The sequence below is a fragment of the Bidens hawaiensis genome, unplaced genomic scaffold (genome assembly GCF_021521415.1).
Source record: "Bidens hawaiensis isolate Kalapana, Puna unplaced genomic scaffold, B.hawaiensis_p1.1 tig00009192_1, whole genome shotgun sequence".
In the NCBI taxonomy this organism is placed as follows: Eukaryota; Viridiplantae; Streptophyta; class Magnoliopsida; order Asterales; family Asteraceae; genus Bidens; species Bidens hawaiensis.
Window position 1 is genome coordinate 1 of NW_027491679.1, and position 9,142 is coordinate 9,142.

General features: G+C 35.3%; 2 protein-coding genes across 2 annotated transcripts; one reads left to right on the forward strand and one right to left on the reverse strand.

Moving 5' to 3' along the window:
• Nucleotides 1-6: 6 nt before the first annotated feature.
• Nucleotides 7-894, forward strand: LOC143531567 (uncharacterized). The gene is made up of 5 exons (XM_077026834.1): nucleotides 7-47; nucleotides 133-282; nucleotides 358-482; nucleotides 548-677; nucleotides 760-894. Exons 1-5 carry the CDS (start codon nucleotides 15-17, stop codon nucleotides 883-885), a joined length of 564 nt encoding a protein of 187 aa, XP_076882949.1. The 5' UTR covers nucleotides 7-14; the 3' UTR covers nucleotides 886-894.
• Nucleotides 895-2,046: 1,152 nt separating this feature from the next.
• LOC143531590 (putative LRR receptor-like serine/threonine-protein kinase At1g53440) lies at nucleotides 2,047-8,651 on the reverse strand. Its single transcript, XM_077026854.1, has 24 exons — nucleotides 8,464-8,651; nucleotides 7,223-7,397; nucleotides 7,034-7,105; nucleotides 6,841-6,909; nucleotides 6,691-6,762; nucleotides 6,528-6,599; nucleotides 6,374-6,445; nucleotides 6,209-6,280; nucleotides 6,050-6,121; nucleotides 5,887-5,958; nucleotides 5,747-5,818; nucleotides 5,592-5,660; nucleotides 5,448-5,513; nucleotides 5,302-5,361; nucleotides 5,179-5,220; nucleotides 5,042-5,091; nucleotides 4,119-4,477; nucleotides 3,850-4,048; nucleotides 3,633-3,767; nucleotides 3,431-3,552; nucleotides 3,144-3,354; nucleotides 2,820-3,057; nucleotides 2,586-2,736; nucleotides 2,047-2,484 (listed from the first exon to the last, which is right to left on the reverse strand). Exons 1-24 carry the CDS (start codon nucleotides 8,588-8,590, stop codon nucleotides 2,137-2,139), a joined length of 2,997 nt encoding a protein of 998 aa, XP_076882969.1. The 5' UTR covers nucleotides 8,591-8,651; the 3' UTR covers nucleotides 2,047-2,136.
• Between the last annotated feature and the right edge of the window lie 491 nt (nucleotides 8,652-9,142).

Consider the following 9,142-nt stretch of genomic DNA (forward strand, 5'->3'; position numbering starts at 1 on the left):
GAAGATATTTATTGATGTCAATGTTATGTCTCAATCCTATGGCTTGCGTAAGTCCAATTAACTGATGATGATGATGATAATCTTGTAATTTGAAGCATTGAGCATAACAAATATTATTATTACATGTTGCAGACGTTCATGGATTTCCAGTTTCCAAACGGGCAGCTAACGTATGTTGCTGGTGAAGGCATATCCACGAGTGCTTTCCTACCTCTTTTTGGTGGTCTGCTTCAAGCACAAGGTCAATATCCAGGGGAAATGAAGTTCAGTTACTCATGCAAGGTGAGTTATTAACTTATTAGATTTAGAAGTCTTGATTTTTAAAACCATCTTTTTAATATATGAATCTGCTGGCAGAATAAATGGGGAACACGGATCACGCCCATGGTTCAGTGGCCTGCAAAGTCATTTACTTTGGGGTTTGAACAAGCTTTGGCTTGGAAACGATCTGGTCTCATGGTCAGGCCCACGGTTCAGTTCAGGTATGAAGTATGATCAGATATGGTAGATGCATGTGTTTTAATCAGCTTACTTTTGTATTGACCAGCTTGCAGCCTACATTCGGTGGAAGTGACCCTGGACTGAAAGCAGAGCTTGTGCATTCACTAAACGAGGAACTGAGTCTCATTGGTGGGTGCTGTTTAGTTTCACACCCGACTGCTTTTGCATCACTGTCGGTAAGTTTCTTGAGTTCTTGATATTATTAAAGGTATTTATTTTTTTGTTTGTTTCTAAGATGGATGTTTGACTGTAATGCAGTTAGGTAGATCAAAGTGGAACGGGAATGTTGGGAAAACCGGGGTAGTATTGAGAGCTGAAACGCCTCTTGGGAACGTCGGCCGACCTTCGTTTTCTGTTCAGTTAAATAGTGGTATTGAGTTTTGATAATGAGGGGTAATACTGTGTATTTGTAATCAATCTTATGTTTTGAAAGCTATAATGGTTATAGTTAATGTAAATATAAGTGATGTTGTGAACATACAGCTTTTTTTGTATGACCGGAGCTTGAAACCATGTTCGGATGGTAGTAAACTTGTATTCTAGTTGGTAGTTGGAAAAATAAGTGAATTGTACATGTTGTGTAAGTTCAACCTACTTGTCTCAAACTAACCATAAATAGTAATAATGTTTTGTTGTTGTTGAGTGGTAAGAGAGAAATTTGGTGTTTCATGTGAATTATGTTTTATTTCTGCCCCTAGTATTTAGTTTCAGAGGCACTAGGGTGACGATGGGAGACTAGGCGAGTGTGTAGCTTTCACTGGTTGGATTTTGAACCGAACGGGATTTATTTTACTGTAATATCGTGCTTTTGGGCGAGTGTTCACGGATGTTGACCTTAGGTGAGGGTTGAAGACGAGCGTATTTTGATATGGTGAATTTTACCAGTAGTCTATTGGACCGTAGCCCATTTGAAGGATTCGTTGCTGTTCAAAACAAATAAATAAATAACATGCATGGATGTTTTTACCTAAACACTCTCGTGACTGTTGTCTCGAGCTGCTTGATTTTGACTAGGAACGTATATTTCCAAAATTTATGATTTTAATCAAATCAATTTTTAATGCAGTAAGTGTAAATTGTGGATTGCATGGATTCATGTTTTTTGTTTAGTCATTTAATTTTAACTAATCTAGCTTAGGGATAAGTTTGGTACCAGTATCGTATCAAATTGGTACCATAGAGATCCCGAAATTTTAAATTTGAAAAATTGAAAGGTACTGACAAAACTTAAGAAATAAAAATTCACCATCTAGAAATAAAAATAAATGACTTATTTAAAAGAAATCAAAATTGACTCTAACTCTAGGATCAACAGATAATATTGGAATCAAATTCTTCGGCACCAACAATAACCATCAATTATTCCCTTATAAAGTATTTTCTTTTATATATTCTCTCACTATGCGAACAAATGCAAACAAAACAAACACTGACTAAATTTGCAACGTTTATACATTACTAACATAATTAATACACATACATTCGTAGCAAGCACCTTACCAATACTTTCAATAAAAAAATGCACAAGTGAAATTTACAGGGACCTCTCTATAAGCTTAACTTATATATGCAACTCATTTAAAATGAATTGCTGTAATTCACAGCAACAAATTCTGAGGAAGAATGGCGGGTCCTCTAAACAGAAGAATCGCCTGACGGCTCATCAGTCGACCCGCGCATTGCTCTTTGACCATCCCCTGAGGCAATAGAGGTCACCGTTTGACTATCCTGTGACAAAAGTTCCAATGCTCTAAACCTCATGTCAGCATCCATTGCACCCCGTTTCACTACTTGCGTCTGAACCGGAATCTTTCCTTCCAACATACTCACCACTGCTGACATGGCGGGTCTAAGGGTCGGTGATGGGTTGGTGCAAAGAAGAGCTATATTCAACATCCTCATTGCCTCTTTTTTTGAGTAGTTTGAACCCAATCCAGGGTCCACCAGCTCAAGTAGACTCTCTTGCTCTTGTAAAACATACGCCTTCAAGTTCAACCAACATTACAATATTAATTATTATTGGTCTATAAGTCATGTGTTGTACTGTAATAACCAAAAGAATTAAATTTAAATTTAAATGTTACCCAATCAAGAAGATATACAAACTCCTCCTTTGGCCGATAATTTGTATTACTTTTCCCGCTCACAATCTCTAATGCAACGATTCCAAAGCTATAAACATCTGCTTTATCTGTTAAGTATCCTCTCATAGCATATTCTGGAGCCATATAACCCCTGCAAACCACACCATTAATATCTCAACTGCCCACACACACATACACACATATTATCAAACAACAATATAAGAGTATGCTCACACTGTTCCAGCAATTCGTGTGCTGATATGTGTGTTTTCTTCATCATCAAGTTTCGCAAGACCAAAATCTGATATTTTGGCATTAAGTTCCTTATCTAGAAGCACATTAGTTGCCTTAATATCTCTGTGAACAATTTTCAACCTTGATTCTTCATGGAGGTAAGCTAAGCCCCGGGCTACTTGAATACATATCTTTTGTCTTGTTGGCCAGTCTAAATTTAGCCTCTGGTCTTCTTTGCCTGAACATGAAACGACCGTGATGATTAAATATCATTAACTAGGAATCTAGGATACAGGAATTAATTTTGGAACGTAAATTGTTTACCAAAAAGAGCACGTGCAAGACTATTGTTTTCCAGATACTCGTATATTAGTAACAATTCTTTTCCTTCTATACAACAGCCAAAAAGCTTAACGAGGTTCGGATGTTGTAAAGCCGATATCATGCCTATTTCAGTTACAAACTCACGGTTCCCTTGCTTTGACTTTGCGGAGAGTTGCTTAACTGCTATTTCAGAACCATCTGAGAGTACACCCTACAAGAAATAAAAGGTTGAAAATCAATATATATAATGTTGATTATGTGCACTATACGTAAACATCAATACCCACCTTGTAAACAGGTCCAAATCCCCCTTCACCAATCTTGTTTGCAGGGTCAAAGTTATGTGTAGCAGCTTTAATTTGTCGCAAACTAAAATAACCAGTTTGTAATTCAATAGCACCTCGAAGTTCTGTGACATCCAAAATTATCAAAATAATTAGAAAACAAAAGTGATTTACAGAAATAATTTGGTAATAAAAAAGTTCTAACCTTTGTCTTCTTTATCCCCTCCTAGATAACCTTTCTTCCAAAGAATAAATAAAACTAAAGCGACAAACGCGCACGAACCAACTACGATTCCCGCTATGGCTCCACTAGAGAGCCCGTCGGTTGGTATTTCAAAGTCTATAAAAAAGATAATAAATAAGTTTACAACCGTTTTTTATCTTTGAAAATAAATAAAAAATATGTAATTTCATTTACTTACTTGGAGTTACGGCTATAGCAGATATAAGCGGCCCGTATACACCCCGATCAGGAATTGCAGTAGTCCCCTTCCCAGCCCAGTACAAGTGAATCTCTAACGTGCTCCCATTAACAAAAACATCAGTAAAATCTAATACGATGCTCCTTCCGGTTCCATTAGCTCTTTCCCTTATGTTAAAATCTTTCACTAATAGCTCCCCCTATTTAGAAAAACCAAATTATATAAGTATGATCAAAATAATATCATAAAATGTGAATAGTATCACTCACTTGGATTGATATATCAAAAATACGCCTTCCCAGACTACTAAAACTTGTATCATTTGTATACTGTATTTCAGCAAAGTGGAGGCGTACTCTATAGCTACCACTTCTTAAACACAGTCCATAATATCTAAGTGAAGTAGGAGAAAGGCGGGCGGTTCTGTAAATATTATCACCCGTCACATCGGTTATTGGGGTCGCAACAAATGGCGCGTTGTTACTGCCCAAGAAGTTACCATTGCTGGTATAAGCCCATCTCTCAGAAGATGTATAAAAGTAAGATTGTTCACTGCTTGCGTCTTGTTCGTATTCATTTCCTTCAAATTCTTCTCTGTTCCCACCACAGTTAATAAATAAATTATAACCTGAAATGTCAACAGAAATTAGATTGTAAGATTGGAGATATAATTAATTAAAGTTGGGGGTTTGCATGAGTCGATTTTGGGCTAAAATGGCATTTTGGTTTTTGAAAACTGTTTGGTTATGGTTTGGGTTCCGTTTCAGTTCGGTTTTACCATTAGGGCAGTAGGGCTTGAAAATTCCTGGCCGGATTTGTTTTTTGCCAAATTAATGAATTTGAGCCTAAAATTCTTGTTAGTTAATAATGAATTGATTATTATACATTTGGGCTTAGATATTTTGGTTACACTAAATATTAAATTATAATAAGCGACTTAAAATTCAAAATAAATAAATAAATAAATAAAATCTATAAGTTCGAAATTTTTTTTTTTTGGGTTTTAATCACACGCAACACTGAAACTGAACCATAAGTTTGATTTCTTATATGAACGCATAAAACCAAACCATTGGTTTTTGTTTTGGTTTGGCCTTTTCGGTTGCGGATCAGTTTTTCCGGTTTCATGCACACCCCTAATTAAAGTTATGTGTATATAAAATCATAATTCCACAGAAGGAGAATGGTTTACGGTCGGGATTCCGGCTGCAAATAAGTCCGTCTGTCAAACACCAAGTATTTCTACATCATAAATTCACGTTTAGAATAATGCAAAACCAAGAATATAAACAAAAACATAGTTTTAAAAAGTTGGAGATAGAAACATACGGGCCTGTTTCTTCTGAAGGTGAAAGAGCAGCAACTAAATTCCTGAGAATGTATTAGAAGTGACAAATAACTGAATAAGTAAACATAGAATATTTTCTTGCAGTAAAAGTTGAGAAAACTTACAAGCTAGATTGCTGACAACCGAGTGTGTCTACTTGCGTAAAGTTGTTGTAGGATAAGTCACTGTAATGAGAAGATGGTAATATAAATGTATATATACTGATGTTTATATCAAATAGTAGTTATTTAAGGATTGAGGAATAACTAACATCTTTCTATTGCCAACATAAGCCCACTGGGGAACCCTTCCTGACAGCGAGTTGTTGTTTAGAAATCTGCAGCCATGAAAAAAGTTTAGATTTAAGACTTCCTTATACGCTATGAAATTAATTTGTTCTAATTAGTTTACATACACAGTGTCAAAGTTAACCCTCCCAATTGAATCGGGCACTTGACCATCCAGCATGTTAAAGCTTAAATCCCTGCAAACAAACGATTCAAGTATATAAATAAAAAGGGAGAATGATCAATATTTAATCTTGAAGATCAGTGTTAGTAAATGACTCACAGGTTTTTTAAATCAGACATCTGTCCTATGTATTCAGGTATTGAACCTGTAAGCATGCAATTTCTCAGGTGCCTGCAAGAAAATTAATTAGAAAAATTGATTTAAACTTTCGGTAAAAAGTCTAATTATAATTAGCTCACAGTCTAATCATGCTAGTCATATTTTGCAGATCGGGAAAGCTTGAAGTTGGTCCAGTCAAATCTGTTATCCTCCTATTAAAGTATAATACAAGCATAAAGTAAGTTATGTGATCAAATCCAAAACCACCCACTTACAAACATTGGTGATAAAAAGTGAACTCACAATTCTGTTAAGTTTCTCAACAGAGATACTGTAGAAGGGATAGGTCCCTCCATTGATGTTCCTTGCCAATCACTGGGTGGTAATACAATATAATTGCATAAAAAATTAATCTTAAATGCAATCAGATAAATGATAAAAGAAAAGCAAGATAATACTCACAGTCTTTCGAGCCTGGTCCAGTTTCCAATAAAGCTAGGCAATCTCCCAGATAATGTATTCCCATCTATCCTACTGCAAGTGTTGTAAATAAATTTTGAATATTTGATCATCACGATAAGAAATTCGAGGGATGAGCAAAAGAATATAATGATTGATACTACTTACAAATCTGTTAAATTAGTGAGAAATCCAAATGATTCAGGAACGGTTCCTGTGAAATTATTTGCAGAAAGAAGGCTGCAAGGACAACTTTTAAATGTGAATATAGGATTTTTTATATTATGACAAACAAATAAATAACTAATAGAGGTAGCGCTACATTCTTCTCAAGCTACGTGCACGGCCGAGGTTTGAAGGAAGCTGTCCTTCAAGCGAATTGTCTTCCAAGACTCTGGTGTTATGAGGTTTCAGATGTAAGAATAATTAAGTAGAAATTGTGATGTATTATAAGACTTATCGAGTAAATCAAGATTTTTACTTACAGTTCCTCAAGTGTAGCAATATCACCTATTTCACCAGGTATTGGACCACTAATTCGGTTTCCCAAAAGACTTCTGTAAACAAAGTATTATTAAAAAATGTTTTAAATTAAAAGAAATGAAGTAATGACTAAAGGAATCAGTAACTATTACAATGTGGTAAGGGGTAGTCGACCAAAACGTGCTGGAATACTTCCATTGATATAGTTGCGAGACAGATCTCTGTGCCACAAAATAAGATCAATTAGAACAGAATATAAGATAACTTTAGGATTAATGTTTCCTAGAATGCATTAGCAAATGTGACGATATAGACAGTTAATATAAGTTGAAAATGTACACTTACAATTCTTGCAGAAAAGTGAGATTTGCAAACTCTTCAGGTAGAACTCCAGTCAAATTAAGCCCCTTTAACTGTCTGAAATTTAAGATTAAATATTCAAAATTATTAGCTTAAAAGATAGATATACAATTGTTCCCTACATGCATTATGCCTTTCGAGTTACTGGACTGTATTATTTAGACAGATTCTTACATATGTGTAATGTGACATTCCGTGGTGTTACAGGTGCAGGTTACATTGCTGCCAAACCTAACAAGGTTTTCGTCGTTTGTAGCATATGTTCTATTAAGACCTCCGCTGCATGAATTTCTAGCAACCCGCCATTCACTATATTGCAGCCTTGAGGCTATTGTCTGAAGAGCTTCAACTATTGTAGTAGCATAAAAAAAAGATATTAATGATTGAAAACTATAAACACGTGTCGAAAATAGATTTCTTCCTCAACGGAATAGATCAACGGTTTTTAGCATTATGAATGATTTGTAGTGAAATATAAAAGTTCATGTGACATCTTATAACCAAATTATGATTTATGTAATTTCCTCTACAGATTATTTACATGCTAACACCACAATAAATGTTTTAGTATTTACAAATTATTTAAAGAATACATGGCATATCCTGTTCAAGGCTATGTCTTAATATTTGGTGGATAATTTATTTTAATATTGCATGTTTGACTAATATAGCCATTTAATAAGAAAGATATCCATGTTTGACCAGAATAGACCATAGGCAATCAGCCATTCATGTAGGGTAAGCCATTTATGAGACCAACTAGATGCCAGCCATTCAATGAATTAGCTAATTGTTGACATGTACAAAATCAAAAAAGAGATACCAATTACCCTTGCCAAGAATAAGAAATTTTCAAAACATCCTAACACCTTTTTATTTATTATTCAATGAAAATAACATCAATTTCAGGTATCCGTTTGCCCCCTTAATGGATTCTAATGACTATTTGTCTAAGCCACCAATTTTGAAATTAGCAGAAAGAGAAACTGTTGTCCATATGAATCAAAACAAAACTGTTTTTCAACTGTTAGTTGAAGATATTAAACTATTACAAATATTTAATTATATAATCCAGAATAGATGCAAAAACAAAGAAGCCTACAACTAAAAGAAGACAACATGGCAAACATCACGTATTTGAAATTTTCTGGCCGGCATATCTCCAATAATTCTCTTAACAACTGAAATAATATGTCATAATTTTAACATAAACAAATTAATTAAGAAGAACTCATAACTTTAACACAGAATTAGAACAGATAATAATAATAATAATAATAATAATCATATGACACATACAGTGTTTGAACTATAATTGATGCCTAAATCAGCATAAAATGAGGTCAAATTCAGCTAATTCTCCATAATAATTGAAGTATTCATAACATAAAAGTGTACGGAATCAAAAGTTAAACCTTCTTCAACAGGCAGAAGCTGAGCGGAAGATCTGAACTCGTACAGAAACGCTAGTAGACTTATGGCAAAGGTTATGAGCTTCAATCCGGTCGACGGCGTTGCAGGTGGCCGGTGAGATGACGTCATTAAAGAGTTCGGTAATCGGAATTTGGCAGGAGAATGACGTAATGAGGAGTGATTGAAGTTAGGGTTTGGATTTCGGAAAGTAGAAGTGGAAGGATATGATGATATGGTGATTATAACGTGTTATAGTTTAGCCGAAAATGCTACTGTGCATGGGTATGGTACTAAACCCGGCTTACGGCTTACGACCTTAATTTATTATGTTTGGCTTATTTTATTATATGGACTAATACAATATTATTGGGCTGAGAGGGTTTTGTGAAGGTAACCCTAACTGGGCTAGGCCCATTAGGGTACCATGATGGTGGCCATGAGGCTCCCTATATAAGGAGGTCTCCACCTCCTTATTAAGGGTTGTTCTTAATAAGAGCCACCATCATAACCATTTTTGTGTCTGTAAACAAGAGATCCTTGAGATTTCTTAGCAGTCACCTCCACACCCCCAAAAACCATTGCAGATCTTAAGCTACCGGAGAAGAAGATCGAGTCGTGGTTCGTTCATCTCGAAGACCGGGGAACATCGTCAACTCCCCGCCATGCACGCGCGCTCAACCC

Bases quoted from the DNA above. Each gene is read 5' to 3' on its own strand.
- LOC143531590 (XM_077026854.1), bottom strand. From the start codon at position 8,590: ATGACGTCATCTCACCGGCCACCTGCAACGCCGTCGACCGGATTGAAG. The intron at 6,122-6,208 runs GTGAGTATTATC...ATTACCACCCAG, and splicing joins TGGACCAGGCTCGAAAGACT to TGATTGGCAAGGAACATCAA. The intron at 3,553-3,632 runs GTTAGAACTTTT...TGGATGTCACAG, and splicing joins AGGGGATAAAGAAGACAAAG to AACTTCGAGGTGCTATTGAA.
- LOC143531567 (XM_077026834.1), top strand. From the start codon at position 15: ATGTCAATGTTATGTCTCAATCCTATGGCTTGC. The intron at 48-132 runs GTAAGTCCAATT...TACATGTTGCAG, and splicing joins GTCTCAATCCTATGGCTTGC to ACGTTCATGGATTTCCAGTT. The intron at 283-357 runs GTGAGTTATTAA...ATCTGCTGGCAG, and splicing joins AGTTCAGTTACTCATGCAAG to AATAAATGGGGAACACGGAT.